Raw genomic sequence first — 18,497 nt, 5'->3', positions numbered from 1 at the left:
TATGACTTCGTCTCAATTAGAACTTCCTCATCTGAAAAACACAGATCTAAGATACCTGTCTTTCAGGCTTCTGGGATTGTTATGCAAATCAAATAAGAAAACAGACAGGTACAATAGGTTTAAGGCCAATTCCCTTGATCCTATTCATAGTAATATGGCACATATATTCTTGCAAGTTTTGCTAGCTGATTCTGCACCATGAGGAAGAAGTATAGTTAGTGCATATAAAAGGGTCTGAAGCCAAAGGTTTATGCTAGGGCACTGAGAAGATTTAGATAACACACTAAATAACTGGCACTATTTACAAAGAGTGACAGGATAAGCTGGCTAGTTTCTAGACATTGTACTCAAAGTGAATTTTGTAGAAACTATTTACCTTTCTTGCTCAAAGCCAATTTAATAAAGGGCCAGCAGTAGATTCTGGATATTTGTCTAATGAATTATCATGTTCGGTTTAACTTTATAGATGGCTCATAATACACTTGGGTAAGACAGATTCTATTTTGTACAAGGTCATTTTTCTAAGCATTTTCTAAAAGTTATGAACAGTGTGCTCCATGAGCTTGGACCACTATAGATTAAAAGCAATTTTGTTGAGAAATCTAGCTACAAACCACAGAAGCCTAGCTTATATTTTGGTATGTGCTTTTTGCAAACTTTCTTAGCTTTCCTACAATATTCAAATAATTCCTTTTGGAATTATTCTTAGGAAACATATCCTCAAATATCATTTCAGACAATAAAAATCAAGGTCATACCTCTCAGGGAGATATTTATACTATTTCAATTTTTAGACACAGATAGATTCCAGGTGACTTTTTAGATAGAAAGGCTACATTACCTAATTTAGCACCAGATACAGTTGGAGGTAGGGTGGACTTTTTAAAAATTCACAAATACCTTGAAGATGATTATAAAATAGCCAATTCTTTGGGTGAGATTTTTGAACAAATATGTGATACTACTGGCTTATCTTAAGGTTAAATAAATTATGATTTAATGACATAAAAAGTTTTAAAGCTTTGGATACTATAAACAATTTTAACTTTAATTTACTCTTAAAACATTTTTTATCCAAGTTTGATATCTTGTAAAACGAGAGTCATAAAATTTCAAATGACCCCTTTTAAAGAAATCCCACACCACGTCCAAAATGGCTCACATTAAAAACATTATTCCTGCGTCTCAATTTCTTCTCTTGAGATACAAAAAAAGTTAGAATGGACTATCTCTAACCTTTCCATGGTTTGGCTATATTGAGAGCACTGAATTTACCGTGAGGGTTGACATTTCTTAGGAGGTTAATACAGGGGTCCTCAGTATAGTCTAATCTACTCATAGAAATAGAAGAATAATAATCACTTACAGGTAGAGGTTCAAAGTTTTCATCCACTAAGTGGTAGTCTCCAGCTCCAAAAAACACTTGCCTCATCACCACTTCTATGCCCATCCTGGCAGATAGGCCCAATTTATCCAGCCACCTGGAACAGAGTGAGGCCCAGCTTTCTTCCAGCTTGGAAAACAAAATAACTTAATTCTAATTATTGACTATTCTGATTTATTCATCTATGAAACGAGAAAACTGGTATTAATTGTAAATAAGTCCCTCAAATTAAATGGAGACTATCCTTCCCTTCACAAGTCCCCATACTTCTGCATGATTACAAATCCTAGAGAACTGTTAATATGCCATAGAAGACCCCTTCAGGGTAAGATATGGTCTATAAAGCAGAGTAGATAAATTCCTACCCCCACAGACAATTATTCCTTGTCTTTCAGGGTACCCCTCCTCCCCATCCCTATGTGAGGTCTAAACACTACAAGGTTCCATGTAGTCAGGAGTAGTAAAATGTGAAATAAGTAGGATCACACCTAAACTTTTATGGACACCTCCTGCCCCTTATCTTTAGTTAATGGCAAAACAAACATCTCCATTCTTTTCTCTACTCATCATGCCCCCAAGAGCATAAACAATTTGTACTTTATTCTGGGCTTATTCTCCTACTTTATGTAAGTAGGAGAGGAAAGAGAATAAGTCTCAATATGAGAGTGTTAACGGAGTTATGGAATGTAAGTTAACTGGTTGTTTAAAGCAATCAACTTTGTGGTGGTTGGAGTAGGAGTTAATTTAAATTCATTTATAGGTCCTCTGGTGTGACCTCATACTTCAGGCTCTAAACTTCTTGGAAATCCTATCTAATAAAAGAGTGATATGCAAATTGACCATACCTCTGCTATGCCCATAAGCCACATCCACCAGCCAATCAGGAGCGAGTATGCAAATTAACCCAACCAAGATGGCTATAGCCACGGAGTGAGCAGGAGGCTTGGGTTTCCCTGGCAATGGAGGAAGCCAAGCTTTCCGCCTGCCCTGGCCTTCCCTGGATTGGGCCTAAACGGGCAGTCGGGCATCCCTCGAGGGGTCCCAGATTGGAGAGGGTGCAGGCTGGGCTGAGGGACACACACCCCCGTGCACGAATTTCGTGCACTGGGCCTCTAGTCTATATAATAAAAACCCAGTGGTCGTTATGCCTTAACAACCAAAGACTGGTCACCAGGAGGCTGCGTGCGTGGCGAGGCGTGCATGGCGAGGCGCACGCGGGTGGGTGGGACTGCACGATTTTGTGCGCTGGGCTTCTAGTCTGTAATAACTGTGTAGCATGTACTACAAATCCTTCCAGAGTCAGAGCTGTAGATACACTCCTTTACAACGTTTTTTGTTTTGTTTTTACAATGTACTTCTTTAGAGGAGGAATCCTTGGCATGGCCATGGGCCAAAATTAAAGAACAGAACTTCTAAAGCAATTAATTCATACAATGATTAAATACAGTATGTCCAACAAGCTTTAGTAAATCATTATCTTACAAAATCTGGCACAAATTTTGGAGCTCAGCCACAGAACCATCATTGATCAGATTTTTAGCTGACGAGTTATTTCAACCGAATAAAATAGGAGCATGCTGAAATCTGGTCCCTGAGATGAGTGCTACTTCACTCACATGAAACCAGCCGCAAAGGTGTTGGACAGCAAGGGCGCTCCACCTCCATACGCAGAGCTTGTTTCTCCTAACCAAACCTTCTTGTGGGGTCTGGTCATCTCAACAACCTATGAAACAGGAAAGTCTCCATGGTAACTGCAAGCAAGCTGACCAACTATGGTGCTGGAGATTAATGATATTCAAAATCTTGTATTCCCAGACCCATTTGTCCAATAAAGTTACAAAATACGTTCACAATCATTTAGGTCTTGGGCAACTTACTTTTATTGGAATTCTAGGTGTGGAAGAAATGTAAACAATCTCATTCTTATAGCCTATGAAAGTTAATTCTACCAAAAGGCTATTAGAAGTATTTTTTCATTTCTAATCAACATCTACGGGTAAGATCTGATGCTAAGGGGATGGAAGGTGAATAAGATTAGTGCCTGTTCTCTAAGATTAGAAAACACGTAAATTTATATATCTAAAGAATTTGGCACTAGCTAAACCACCGAATAAGGACTTTGGTTTTACATTTAAAAGAATAAAAGACTATTACCTGAAAAATTTTTTGCACAGGTAAAATAAAAGTGTCCAACACATCAGGGTTTAGGAAATCTTCTTTGGTAGCAGTTCGTCCATTCAAGTAGTAGCTAAATTATTTAGAAAATAATCAGAAAAAAATAACAACCTTTACCTTCTGCTTTTAAGTTAATTGGCTGAACCTGCTCTTCTTATTACATCTTCCCACCTCCCTGTTAAAAAAAAGAGGCAGAAGTTCTACTAAGGCAAGACCACTATAAAAGGGGATCGGTTACTCTGTTTTGAGGAGACACAGTCATCGGTGCAGGGCCTCCTGGGTTACTTGTTCTACAGCAAGCATATTGGCTGTAGCTACTTATCTGTCCCATGAGTTAAAGGATAGTGTGCCTTGATCTTGTAGAAACCACCACATTATTTAAAATAAGTTTAAATTTTTGTTTTGTTAATATTAAAATTTTACTATAGTGCTGTTTGAGACACTGTGATTCTTACTTGAATTATAAAGTCAATTAGCAGTTAAATGGAAATCATTTTTGAAAAAAAACAACAGTAAGTAAAGCTAGCAGTACTTTCTTAGTATTAAGAAGACATACCATTAGTAGGTGAGTGGATAAAAAAGCTATGGTACATTTACACAATGGAATACTACTTGGCCAAAAAAAAAAAAAAGGAAATCTAACCTGGAGATTACTGTGCTAAGTGAAATAAGCCAGTCAGAGGAAGATAAGTATTATATGATTTCACTCATATGTGGAGTCTAATGAACAAAATAAACTGGAGAGTACTGTGCTAAGTGAAATAAGCCAGTCAGAGGAAGATAAGTATTACATGATTTCACTCATATGTGGAGTCTAATGAACAAAATAAACTAACAAAATAGAAACAGACTCATAGATACAGAGAACAGATGGACAGCTGTTAGAGAGGAAGGGATAGCAAGGTTTGGTGAAAAAGGTGAACAGTTTAAGCAAGAAAAAAAACTTCATAGACACAGACAACAGTATAGTGATTACCAGAGGTAAGGGGGCAAGAGGGAGGTTGAGAAGGTAAACGGGCGATAAATGGTGATGGAAGGAGACTTGGCTTGGGGTGAGCACACAGTACAATATGCAGATGATGTAGTATAGAATTGTACACCTAAAACCTACATAATTTTATTAATCAATAAATTGGATAAAAAAGAACAAAAACAAAGAACGGGAGACGTACTTACTGATGCCACGTAACTGAATCAATCACTTCTCCCCCAGCTTCCAGGAAACTACAAAATCAAAATCTATTATGTTATCACTAAATTCTCATATATACATATATACACAATATATGCACAAGAAATGGGCTGGTTATTGCTTTAGGATCAGGCAAACACAAACTTCCTAACTCAGATACTACAAACTTTATCATAGGTACCATTTGACCCAAATCCTTGGTATTCTAAGCCAGTCAATGTTTTCTCTTTTGCTTAACCATCTAGCCAGGCAGAAAACTGTTTAATAGAATGTGGACTATTGAAGATTCTACACCAGGGAAATACAATTTTTAAGAAAAGTGATTCTTCCTCGAGCTCTTACTTGCTCAGCATCTTAACAGTCTTTCCTCGAGGCTGACCAATATCTGGACCATAGAGTTTTGCATTTTTGAAAGCAGATGTTCCTAGAAGTTTATGCAACTTAACAAAATCTTCTCCTAACTGCAATCCATCGATGAAAATACCAGCCTTCTTCTGGAAACTGTTGGGTTCTGAAAGAGCAATTTTCAAAAGAATCGCTTATGTAGAAATTTCTTACTCAAAAACAAACATAATAGCAACAAAACATTTTTCAAATTACAAAATCTTAGAATCCAAAGTCAAGGAAAGTAAAACCACTAGTTATAAAGACAATATTACAGAAAAACAAAATTTTGAATTCTATAACTAAGGTATGACGGGGTATTAAAACAATTTGAAATTAATAATGGGGATTTATACCAATGGATAGCTAAAAAAAATAGGTTTATATGTGCAAATGATCCTAGAAGTAGTAAAGCTGAAGAGATGGGAGGGAGGCACAGACAGTGTCCAAACTACTTCCCACATATACCTTCACCCTGAAACCAGACCTTTTCTTTGCAAAAGGGGGCCCAAGGAAGAGGGAAACATAATAACATCACTCTTTTATCTCACTGTGAAGAGCAGGAGTTGGGGATTGTAGGGTAGAAAAGGAGGGAGGGAGAGAGGGAGGGAGGGAGGAAAGAAGAAAGGGAGGGAGAGAGGGAGGGAGGGAGGGAGGGAGGAAAGGAGGGAGGTTGGGAGATGGGTAAGGATGGGTTCAGGTGACCTATTATGCATATGGTGGCTACAGTAAAGTTGTTCATCATCTACCTAAGATACAGTTGCCTCTACCCTTCTATTCTGTGTGTGTGTGTGTGTGTGTGTGTGTGTGCCCGCGCTCCAGGTTAATAGTTATCCTCAGCAACTTGGTCAGAAAAGCTGCTTCTGGACTTTACCATAACACATACCACTACTGGCATGTATCATTTCTTGGCTTGTTTTCTTGTTGGTTTGGCTCCCTACCTCTAGAATAGAAGTCTCCAGAGAGCAGAGACCTTGTTCTGGAGGCAGATTGCCTGGGTGCAAAGCCTAACTTCCCTAAGAATCCTCTAAGAGTTGCACAGCATCACAAAGCTATTTAGCTAACCTTTCGGTGCATTTCTTACTATCTGTGAAACGAAGGTCAGAATTGTGTCTAGTCAGGGTGGTTAAAAAGATAAAATAAGTGAATATTATTAAGTACTCAGGACAGTGCTCATCATATTATTACATCTCATTTCCCATTTTATCTTCAGTTCCGTTTGCTGATGTGTGAAAAAGGCACTATAAATATGTTTGAATGAAGTGGCTAGTCATTTGCACTTTAGTTAGAATTTACAAATTCCTTGCAAAAAAGAAGACAATCAGGAGTTTGACCTGGCTAGGATTGTACACTGAGAACTTCTCGCTTGAGCATTTCATGAGGGTTGGAATGGCGTTACTGAGATTAACTGACAAGTCAAGAAACAGGTAAAGGAGTGGGAGAGAAAAAGCAAACTGCCTGCTTTACAGTTTTCCTGAGTCCAGCCTGCCAAGCCTAATAGGCTTAAAGTGACCCTGAACATCTCAAGCAAACTAGGGAACTGTGGAAGTTGCTGGTTTCAAGTTGTCCTCAGCTCAAATGTATCATAAACTGGCATTAGCAACAGGTTCTGGGATACACCTAGGAGTTTTCTGCCTTAAACAATCCCAAAGTTGCACTGTTGAGCACTGCACTGAAAGGGCGGGGAGAGACCGACTCCATGTTCCCTTTGTTCCATGTCCTCCACCTCGTGGAGTCAGGTTCCCGCCCTAGAACCTCTCCAAGAGCCCAACCCACACTTTTGAATTAGCCAATAGAAATGCAAGAGGAAAGTAAGCTGCGCCCTGCCCCCATGTGCAACCTGACCCCGACCAATCAGCGGAGGCCACACTACATCACCCCTCCTACCTCTCCCAGGCCCCCTATAAATCAGCGCGTTTGGGGTCTGGGGCTCTCTCTCTCCCCACCTCGCCGCTGCGCCGGTGTGTGTGTGTGTGTGTTGGGGGGGGACTGAGCTCGAGCTAGCTCGATTAAAGGCTCTTTGCTTTTGCATCGGACTCGGCTCCCTCGTGGTCTTTGGGAATCACAAAATCTGGGCATAACACACAAATGTGCCAAACCGGAAGTACATTTGCTAACATCCTAAGTATAAACAAATAACGCCAAAGGGGAATCCCGTTAATGAAATGTTCCCAGGGGTACCTACCATTGCCTAGTTCCCAAGAAATGTTATAACGCTTGGAAGAGCAGTAGTCCAGGAGCAGCTGAGCATTAGAACTGTTCCACTGCAAGTCTGCAGTTCGCAGTAAGGCATTTAGACCAAAGATCAAGTCCAGTCCTGAGCAATTTGCAAAAGTGTACAGTATATCCACTGAGCGTCCTACAAGAGAAACATAATTTAATAGTTGGGTTGGCACCACAGTGATGAAGGCCTCCAGATTTGTTCTTCGTAGTTCACTACCAGGTGTACCGGTTAATAATGGTGGATTTTATAATCAAAGAAAACACGATAATTTCAAGAGAAACATCAAACATGCTTTATTCAAAGTAATGTCCATCGCTAGCTACACATTTCCCCATCTTTCAGGTAATTTGTGGATACCATCCCAATAGAACTTTTCTTGTTTTGAGGCAAAACACTCAGAGACCCAATTTTCCACTTCTTCATACGTTTTGAAGTGCTGCTCAGAAAGTTCGGGTGCCATTGATCGGAACAAGTGGTCATCTGAAGGAGCAAGGTCTGGTGAATACAGCGGGTGGGTTAATACTTCCCAGGCAAGATCTTTTAACGTGTCTTTAACTGGTTTTGAAGGGTGTGATGGTGTGTTATCATGAAGCAAAATTACTTTGCTGTGTCTTCTGGCCCATTCTGGTCGTTTCACGATCAAAGTTGGTTCAAATTGATTATTTGTTGTCGGTAGTGATCAGTATTAGCGGTTTCACCTGGTTTTAGAAGCTCAGAATACACCACATCTTCCTGATCCCACCAAACGCAGAGCATTGTCTTCTTTCCAAAGTGATTTGGCCTTGCAGTCGATGTTCATTGTTGACCTGGATCAACCCATGATTTTGTGCATTTGGGATTCTCAAAATAAATCCATTTTTCATTGCCAGTCACAATTCGATGCAAAAAAGACTTTCTTTCGTGCAGTTGAAGAAACATTTTAGTGATGACTTTTACGCTTTCCATTTGTCTTTCTTTCAGTTGATGTGGCACCATTTTCCTTCCTTTAAAATCTTTCCCATTGCTTGTAAACTATCGGAAATTGTTTGCTGAGCAATGTTTAATCTTTCTGCAAGTTGTTTTTGAGTTTGACACGCATCTTCATCCAATAATGCTTGTAATTGTTGGTCTTCAAACTTTTTCGGTTGACCTGGACGTTCTTTGTCTTTCACATCGAAATCATCACTTTTAAAGTGTTTAAACCAGCGTTCACAAGTATCTGGAGATGGAGCATGTTCACCATAAGCTTCCCGAAGTATACGATAACTTTCAGAAGCACTTTTCTTCAAAATAATGAATGAAAACTTCCCGCAAATGCTCTTTTTTTGGCATGAAATTCAACATTTTTAAGCATAAAAGTATCTATGATGTTAACACCTTCATAAAATTTGACATATGAAGTTTTAAAGCTTGCTGTCAATACAACAAAATAGCATACATATCAAATTGTATATATATCAACATATGTGTAATTCCATCTATTGAAAAAAATCCACATTATTAACCGGTACACCTGGTATTTCTGCTGTTAAATCTAAGGAATTCCTGCCCTAAGGAGTGACTATCCTATATAATAAAGATGTAATATGCAAATGGTCGTTACACTGTGAAGCGTAACTACCAACCGTGTAACAGCTGGATCATGGATCAGCAGGAGGGTGGGGCAGCGAGATACAAGCAGGCAGTGGAGAGCTACAGGAGGGGACAGGGCAGCAAGCTATGAGTGGGGGCTGGAGGCGGAGGGAGCTACAGAAGGACGGGGCAGCGGGCGGAGAGATACAGGAGGGCAGAAGCAAGCTACTGGCGAGCTACTGGAGCACGGATTTGTGTGCAGGGTTGCTAGTAATGAATAAGAGACAACAAAATTGGACTGGCAAATTAAAAAAAATTAATGTAACTTCATTTGCTTCAGCTGTTTAATCAAGTCTCATGGAAGGTACTAGAAGCTTTGGTCTGGCACTCAGGTTTTGTTCAAATGACCTCAGATGAATTGGAAAAACCATATTGTAGCAGCTCAGTGCTCAACATGCACACGCCAGACCTTCATCAGTCAACATAAGCCCTAGGCTTAATAATCTAAATATCTTTACTTATGAACTCAGTCAGAAAATATTTTGGTAATTTTAATTATATTAAAAACATTTTTTGAAAAATTCATGTATATGATTTATTAATTTAAAATAAAAAGGATTTTATATTATAAAACTGGCCCAGGGCTATAGGGCTTTGTTTTCCAAACTGTGCGCCAAGGCACCCTGGAAAGCCACCATGAATTCACTGGTGTGGTTGTTAAGAACCATATGATTTCACTCGTAAGTGGGATATAAACCTGAAAGCAACAAATGAACAAACAAGAAAGACAAATAGCCCAGCTGATGTAGTTCAGTGGTTGTGTGCTGAACTATGAACCAGGAGGTCATGGTTCGATTCTCAGTCAGGGCACTTGCCCAGGTTGAGTAAAGGGGATTAAATATATGGTAACAAAAGACGCTTTGACTTTGGTGGTAGACACACAATGCAATGTGCAGATCATGTATCATAGAAATGTACACTTGGAACCTACATAATCTTATAAATCAATGTCAACCCATTAAGTATAATAAATAAAAAAATAAAAATACAGGGTATCTGGTTAAATTTGAACTTCAAAGCAATAATGAATACTTTTTAGTGGATATTCTATGCAATACTTGAGAAATACAGTAAAAAATTATTATTTATCTGAAATTCATAGTTAACCAGGAAACCCTACTCACAGGGGTATTGCAGGCTCTTTTAAATTTGCAAGGGAAACACTTCAACGTCTGTTGGACATGATGAGAATTATTACTATTCGGTTGTTTGAACCTAATAACCTATTAACAAACTCTTAGGTATTTCTTTTAGGCTAAATACACTGTGAAAAAAATCAGAGTCACTAAAGTGCTATAAAAGTTTGAGAACTTTTGAACTCAAATTTTTAAATTATTAGCTAGTCTATAATCACTTTTTGATAGTGGCAACAGAGTAATTTTTGTGTTATCTTTAACTTTTTAAAATATTATTTTTATTAATTTTTTTACAGAGATGAAGGGAGAAGGAGAGTTAGAAACATCGATGAGAGAAAAACATTGATCAGCTGCCTCCCTGCATACTCCCTACTGGGGATGTGCCCGCAACCAAGGCACATACCCTTGACCGAAATCGAACCTGGGACCCTTCAGTCTGCAGGCCGACGCTCTATCTACTGAGCCAAACTGGTTAGGGCTAGTGTTATCTTTAAATGTTATTACATGCTGCCCTAAATTGTTTGGCTCAGTGGATAGAGCGTCGGCCTGCGGACTCAGGGGTCCGAGGTTCGATTCCGGTCAAGAGCATATACCTTGGTTGCAGGCACATCCCCAGTAGCGTGTGTGCAGGAGGCAGCTGATTGATGTTTCTTTCTCATCGATGTTTCTAACTCTCCTTCTCCCTTCCTCTCTGTAAAAAATCAATAAAATATATTTTTTAAAAAGTTATTATATGCTAAATAAGTTATTGAGATTTTCATGTATATTTAGGCATTTGTTAAATAGAAATTCACTCTTGAACTCTCCTCGTTTAAAAACTAAATCTTGTGTGCAGGTGGGAAGAGATTAATCAAAGAACTTGTATGCATATATGCATAACCCATGGACATTGCGGTGTGCAAAGCTCTCCGGGTCCAGCTGCCCAGCGTTCCACTGGGTCTTAAAGCCGCAGTTTAGGACAGCATGGGCCTTTGAGATTACTGAGTTCTCCCCAAACCTCCACCCTCATTTTTCTTTGAGGAAATGGACACCCAAAGAAATGAAGTGCTTTGTCCAATATCACACAGCTCTTTGGTGGCAGTGCCATTACCAGAGTCTGTTATAAAATTCCTGGAACTGCCTACTCACAGCTATATTTTAGCCTTATACATTGCAGACAGTGTCCTGATCAGGAATCTAAGTCCTGAGTTCCACGCCCCACTCTCCTGCTTATAGACTGAATAACTGGGGGTGGAACCCTGTATGCGCCTCAGCTACGGATCTGCAGTCCTAGAACTGGTACCGTCATCCGCCTATCTCACAAAACTAAGGTTGAAACTACACATGTGAAAACGCTTTGTAAGGCACACATATCTCTTACAGATATAAAGCACTGTTATTGCCTAGCCCCTGTACAAAGATTATGGCATTTTCAAAAAAACCTGAAATGTTTGCATTTTAGCAGATTTATTCAACTCATACTTTACTCTTCTTCCATTTCTTCATTTTTGCAAATGCACTTGGAATGTATGTAGCTTGAAATTCTATTATATGCCTCCTATAACATAACAGTAACATCTCATAGCATAAGGGCTACATATTACTGAGTTTGAATCCATTTAAAAAAAAAAAAAAAAGCCTACTCCCTCCTCAAAATTAGAACAATAAGAAAACTCACAGCTGCCCGGCTGGAATGGCTCAGTTGGTTGAGCATCATCACCTAAAGGTTGCCACTAGATTCCAGGTCAGGGCACAACCTGGGGTACAGGTTGGATCCCTGGTTGGCCTGGATGGAAGGCAACTGATCAATGTTTCTCTCTCACATTGATGCTCCTCTTCCCCATCCCCTTTCCCAACGCTCTCCCTTCCTATCTCTAAGCATGCCGTTGGGTGAGGATTTAAAAAAAAAGAAAACTCACAGCTAATTATCCAACTCTCAGTCATTATCCAATCTCTTATCCCTTCCTGTATGAGAGGATGGAGAGGTCCCTGGGACAAAAGTAACCTAAATGACATTAAAAATTGGCACTGTCTCTTTCCCTGGCATCATACCATAACACACATATATTTACATAAGAGTGTCCAGCATCCAGTGTGGGGTGGGTGTTGAGGGTGGAGGAGTGTAATAATGAGGAAACAGGTGGAGAAGAAGAGCTAAGAATTAGCTTATTGAATGTGATTATTTTAATAAGAGAGTCTTCCTTTCTGCAGTCACACCCAGAATTATACCTGTAACACATTGCTTCCTTTCCTGTCCTAGCAGGTTTCCAGTGTGAGTTTATACTCTCATGACAAATGTTTTTGTCCATCTTCTACTTAAGTGAAACACACCATCCAATGGGCTCTGGAATGAGAAAACGTACCTATATCTTCTAGGACACCTGTTTTAAGGGTTCAGGCCACTGGCAAAGCAAGGTGTCCTTGCCACAACAGATTCTTGCTCTCTCTTCCATCGTGCGATGCCACCCCAAGTTACTCAAGCATTACCAACCTCAGCCATCGATGCAGAACAATGTGTGGAAACTCCCATTGGCTTCTGAAATACTTATCACTGTAATGAGTTGGTGCCCAGAATAAACACAGAGATTCCTATTTACATGTTTGTAAGACATACAGATTAAAATAGAGAATTTCAAACCAGAAGTCAAATATTTCCAAATACAAATAAACAATCGGTATTTGTCACAGATTTTTGCATTGCCAAGAGGGTGGCTGGAGGTTTACTGACCCAGTTACTATGTAGTTAGCAAAGGAACTTTCTCCTGGTATAGGAACTATGAAGGTCCCAGTCCCACAGGCAGGAAAAGATGTTGAAAACCACCATTTTGGTTCCAGAAAGATCATGTGAGAGCAAACCTTTTTTTTTTAAGGAAAATTTAAGATAAACTGGTATACTGTTTAACAGGATTAAAAAAAAAAGTGGGAATCTGTAGATTACTGAATGCTGTGGTGTCTTCTCTGAGCAGGCCTTTATCATAAAGATTTATTGCTGCTGTAGGTCTCTCTGTACTTCTGTCATTCCTTTAATGGGATCTGAGTTGGCCCTGTCTTATGCCAAATCCCGTGCAACCAACATCAGAGTAGTCCTGCCCCATTTTAAAATGCAAAAAGTATTTTAGAGAACTACACTATCTATTAGCATATAACATATTTTCTGATTTCTTATGTGTTGTGTGTTTTTCTGTATCTTATAAATTTAAAAATTAAAAAACCCATGGGATACACTGAAATCCAGAGAGTGCACAATATAAATCCTATGAAGATAATTTACTTTCAATAATGTACTTTTAGAAATGCTGACTAACCCAAATTAACATCAAGATAATTTATTTTTCAAAAGTCCAAAGAAGACAGTTGTGGACTCTCTGAGCAACTATTTCCTCAACTGAGATCTGGGGCAACATCATCCCTTAGGAGGGTATGAAAACATCACCTTTCAGATAAAAATATATATCACAGTTAGATAAGGCTTGCTTGCTAAGTTGCTTCAAAGCCCTGCGTGACAACATCCTCCCATTTTGAAGATTGAAAAATGGTTTCAGTGAATGGAAATAAATTCCTGATTAGTTAAGCTACTCATGTGTTTGCAAACCACAGAGGAAAGAAAAAGAGAATGCTGCTTCAAGGCCAAGGCTGTCTGGTATGACTCAGGGTTCCCCTCCCTAATTCACCAACTCACAATAGGGGTTGCTTCTGGGAGGGGACAGAGAATGGGCAACAAGGTTTTCGCATTCCACTCTTTATACTTTTCTATTTTACTTTTACATGACAAATGCATCCATGTCTTCCTTGATTTCCTAGTTCTTCAGAGAAGTTAAGGTTATTATTAGCTTATGAATTAATAGTTTCTACATTTTACTCTGTGGCTAGTAGGCAAAGTCAGGTGAAGATAAGAAACAAACACCGTAAGTTTTGGGTTCAAGATTTCCATTAACTCTTTTTTTTATATAGACTTAATTTTTTAAAATGCTTTCTAAATTTATTTCAGAGAGGAAGGGAGAGGGAGAGAAAGATAGAAACATCAATGATGTGAGAGAATCATTGATCAGCTGCCTCCTGCACATCCCCACTGGCCCTGGGGATTGAGCCCCCAACCCGGGCACGTGCCCTGATCAGGAATCAAACCATAACCTCCTGGTGCATAGATTGACGCTCAACCACTGAGCCACACCAGCCGAACATCCCATTAACTCTTGATAACATCTGAGTATTATGCAGCTTTACACAACTGCTATAGGGCTTATTAGATTGAAGGCCAAGTTCAAGCTATCCAAATATTTAAGGGCTGCGACACCTGCAGGGTGCCATTCATTTCTTACTTGAGTAGGTGCTGTTCTTGAACCTTTTGAAATACTGTTCTCTGAGTAGCAACTGCTCCTGGGATGGCCATTCCAGCTGTAACCTCTTTTCCACGTCAGAAGGGATGAATCCAGACTTGCAAATATCTGCAGATGGGAGGTAATTTAGAGAATCTATTTTCATGATAAGGTTGAAATCCCATACATTTATTTAGTTAGGTACTTAGGAGGCTAAAGTAGGCTACGTTTCTGGCTATTAGGTATGCGATCAGAGAAAACATATTCTGTTACAACAAGTCAAATTTGCTGGCTAACCAGTCACCACACACACACACACACACACACACACACACACAAAGGGCAGGTTTCTTAAGAAACATTGGCCATACACTGGACACAGGAACACTGGACTTAACTTTAATTTACAACTCAGAAAGCTCCTCAGAAATGTGAAATTACCAGAGAACCACTCTGAAGAAAACATAGTTCAGTTTTCTTAAGGTTCACCTTCAAAATACAGAGAAATATGTTTTACTATATCTGATTAATGGTAATTTCCACTTGCCATAATGGCAGGACAGGAAATGTTGATGTTTTTCCTTCAAATTTGGTATCATCAAAGCTTCTGAGGCCATAACATGTGCACTTGGAAAATCCCCCACCACCCTGTCAGGCAGACTGTGCTTCTTTATCACAAGACAGCAGGCCTGCCAGGCACTCACTGCCAGGCCTGGCTGGCCCACGGACAACTTCCTTTCTGGGAAGTCACACATTCTGGCTTTCTGGCAGCCAAGGCCTTATCCATCCCTGTGCTCACAAAGGATGTTTCAGTAGCACTTGGATAATTCCATTGACCCCTACTCTAAACAGGAAGAAGAAAATTGATCAGCAAAGGGCAGTTTCTGGTCTGAACTTATGAGACCTTCTGAATGCATACGACTGCTGGGGAAGGGCCAAGTCTAAATGTAAACTATTCCAATGTGTTATTCAAAAAAAACCTCCTGCCGAAACCGGTTTGGCTCAGTGGATAGAGCGTCGGCCTGTGGACTGAAGGGTCCCGGGTTCGATTCCTGTCGGGGGCATGTACCTTGGTTGCGGGCACATCCCCAGTGGGAGGTGTGCAGGAGGCAGCTGATCAATGTTTCTCTCTCATCGATGTTTCTGGCTCTCTATCCTTCTCCCTTCCCCTCTGTAAAATATCAATAAAATATATTTAAAAACAAAACAAAACAAAACCTCCTGCTTTTTTCATTTTTTCTAATTACTATTCTATCAATTTTTTTAAATATATTTTTATTGTTGATAGTATTACAGATATTTCCCATTTTCCCCCCTTCCCTCCCCTCCTCTAGCCCCTTATTCTATCAATTTTGACCCAACATGGTTAACTGTTCTAAATACTTCCTCACTGAAGAAGATAAACAAAAGGAAAATATGTAATATGTAAAAAGTGAAATATTATTCATTAATATATATATACTATACATACATTATCATTCAATAATGTATATTTTTAAAATAATTGTTAAAGTAATGATCCATTTGATGTCTTTATAGCACTGATGAAAGACACGAGGCAAATCCTCGTGGCTTCCTAGGGCAGGTTTCTCAGGTGAAGCCCACACACTTCCCAGAACTACCAGAGGAGCTTGCTAAACTTGGAACTAAGGTAGGAGCCCAGATTTCCAGGTATTAAAACTCACTCCAGGTGTATAGTCAACAGAGTTGGAGAACCACTGCCCACTAAGTCTTCAAATCTATTCTTAGAAGCAGAGTATATCTCACATCCTCTTCCTATATCTTTCATCCACATTCTATAGGGTATCCCCCAAAAAAGTATACACACTTTAACAGCTGATAACTCTATTTTCACTCCTTTTCAGGTTTAACTGACTTGAAATAATGGGAGAAGCCAGACTATGCTTTTAACAAAGAAAATTTATCCTAAAGTGCCACTAGACTTTTTTTTATGGGGACACATAAAAGATAAAGTTTACAGTACAAAACCGGCAACAGTCAATGAATTGAGGGCACACAAATATTGAACAAAATGATGATTTTTATTTATTAATTTTTTTGGTTAATCCTCACCAGAGAATATTTTTTCCATTGTTTTTCAGAGAGAGTGGAAGGGAAGGAGGGACAGAGAGAGAGAGAAAAAAAAAATCAATGTGAGAGAGACATCAACTGGTTGCCTCCTGCACATGCCCCAGGCAGGGAACAGGGAGCGACACCCCAACCCAGGCATGTACCCTTGATCGGGAATCAAACCCACTACCCTTTGGTGCTCAGGCCAATGCTCTAACCACTGAGAACATCAGCCATGGCCGAACAAAATGATTCTTTATGTTTGCGATTCCATTGCTTCACATTATCAGCAGCACCTGGACTAGAATGGCCACCAGTTTGAAAGCAGGCATTGACAGAAAAATTATTCATTTCTATAGATTCTTTTAAATTTTGAAAATGTACTATATGTTCATAAACATGTTAATAGACACTGACTTTATAATCATTCAAAGTGAGTGTACACTTTTTTGGACACCCTATATTCCCAGAATAAAATGATTTCAACCCATTGCTGTATCTTCAGCTGGAAATACTCCCGTCAGTTTGAGGCATTTCTACCTACCCGCTCCCTCAAAGCAGCTCTGTCCTGTCACTGTTCTATTTCCACACAATGAACTCTCAGTTATGCCCAGCACACCTTTGTTTGGCGAGGTCTCACATTCATGAAAACATCAGGAAGAGGAAACCTGCCCACTGCTTCCTTCTTTTGTGTAGGTGCCTCCGCAGGTCAGCTGGGAGCCCTTAATCGGATTGAATGCCCCTGACTAGCAACTTAATGAAAATATACGGTTAATCTTTAAAAAGTTTCACCGTGGTTGAATTGGGATTGCCAGTAACTTCTCTCTTCAAAGCTTGGCTCCTTCTTGGGATCAAAAACGAGAAAGTCTGTCTTGGTGCCACCAAATCTCAGGTATGCAGGAGACAAACCTCTGGCCAAAGTACGAAGCTTTGGAGAACTGTTAGGAAGACAAGCAAGAAATTAATTTTTCTCCCCCCAGAATAATCTGATCAAACATGTTTACTCCCTCTGTCTTGATGGACCTATTTCTTCATGTCTAGCTGGACAGGCTGTGGAGGGAGCAGTCATGTTGCTATACGGGGGAGTCATCTCATTCTGAATCTTTCTAATGGCAAGGTTGCTCTTCTAGGCACCTGGAGGCAGTGTGGAGCTCTAACTCTGGCAAAGCAGGATAGTGTTAAATCCGTTAAAAAAACTCATAACCTGTTATGATTGTTGGAGGAAATAGGTAAGTGGCTGGAAAGTACAGGAAAGATGACTTTGTGTTTAAAAAATAGATTGTCTTCAGAAATTTATGTTCCCACAGAAGTTCATAAATGACATAGGATTCCTCCTCCTCTCCCTAACCACCCCTTCCCTAAGAAAACCATCCTTTTAAATTTAAGTCAACTAACTGTTCCTGGCCACACTGCTTTCTGGAATGCTCTTCAAACACGTAAAATAAATGTTGTGTCATTCTTGGATTGGCCTGATTTTAATTTACATCTGGATTTATTTCAAATTGAAAAATCATCCCAGGAAAACCATCTAATTGTCAATATTTCTAACATCCTAGGAATTAAAACCTAACCTAAAATTTAAATTTTAAGATGTGCACCTGCTTAATTATACATAATGTTATATAAAATTTTTGAAAGATTTATTTACTTATGCTCAGGGAAGCGAAATTAAGAGGTGGAAATTGACCAAAGGATAAGTCTCCTGCATTAAAGAACTTCAGCGATTCCTCCTCACCATTTTTTTGTTTGCAACTTGAGAACTTTTTACTGTACTATATAGGCACTTTTTCCTGTCTGAGCCTCTTCCTCCATAAAAAACACTTTCATGATGCTATTTATTTACTTAAAGACAAATATGCTAATATTATAGAGTAAAACATTTTCTTTGACCTAAAAGTTCATTTCTCTGCATCTTAATAGAACTTAAAGTATTTTCATGGGTCCCAGCACGAGAAAATGCAGTCCAAAGTGAAGCTTCAGAAATGTCACTACACTGGATTCACTCTGACAAACACCCGACAACGCC

The 18,497-nt window shown here is 39.4% G+C and overlaps 1 protein-coding gene across 1 annotated transcript in view; it reads right to left on the bottom strand.

Annotated features, from left to right (window-relative positions):
- HPSE (heparanase) overlaps nucleotides 1-18,497 on the bottom strand; it is a 42,323-nt gene that overhangs the window by 13,337 nt on the left and 10,489 nt on the right. The window contains exons 2-9 of the mRNA XM_080677538.1: nucleotides 17,264-17,409; nucleotides 14,405-14,530; nucleotides 7,321-7,494; nucleotides 5,094-5,262; nucleotides 4,736-4,783; nucleotides 3,539-3,632; nucleotides 3,001-3,107; nucleotides 1,367-1,481 (exon numbers count right to left, since the gene is read on the bottom strand). Coding sequence (XP_080533664.1) covers nucleotides 1,367-1,481; nucleotides 3,001-3,107; nucleotides 3,539-3,632; nucleotides 4,736-4,783; nucleotides 5,094-5,262; nucleotides 7,321-7,494; nucleotides 14,405-14,530; nucleotides 17,264-17,409 — 979 coding nt within the window. The remainder of the gene's footprint in view (nucleotides 1-1,366; nucleotides 1,482-3,000; nucleotides 3,108-3,538; nucleotides 3,633-4,735; nucleotides 4,784-5,093; nucleotides 5,263-7,320; nucleotides 7,495-14,404; nucleotides 14,531-17,263; nucleotides 17,410-18,497) is intronic.

The sequence above is a fragment of the Plecotus auritus genome (genome assembly GCF_963455305.1).
Source record: "Plecotus auritus genome assembly, chromosome: 1".
NCBI lineage: Eukaryota > Metazoa > Chordata > Mammalia > Chiroptera > Vespertilionidae > Plecotus > Plecotus auritus.
Note: the sequence above shows the minus strand (reverse complement) of the source record. Positions and strands in the feature narration are given on the sequence as shown.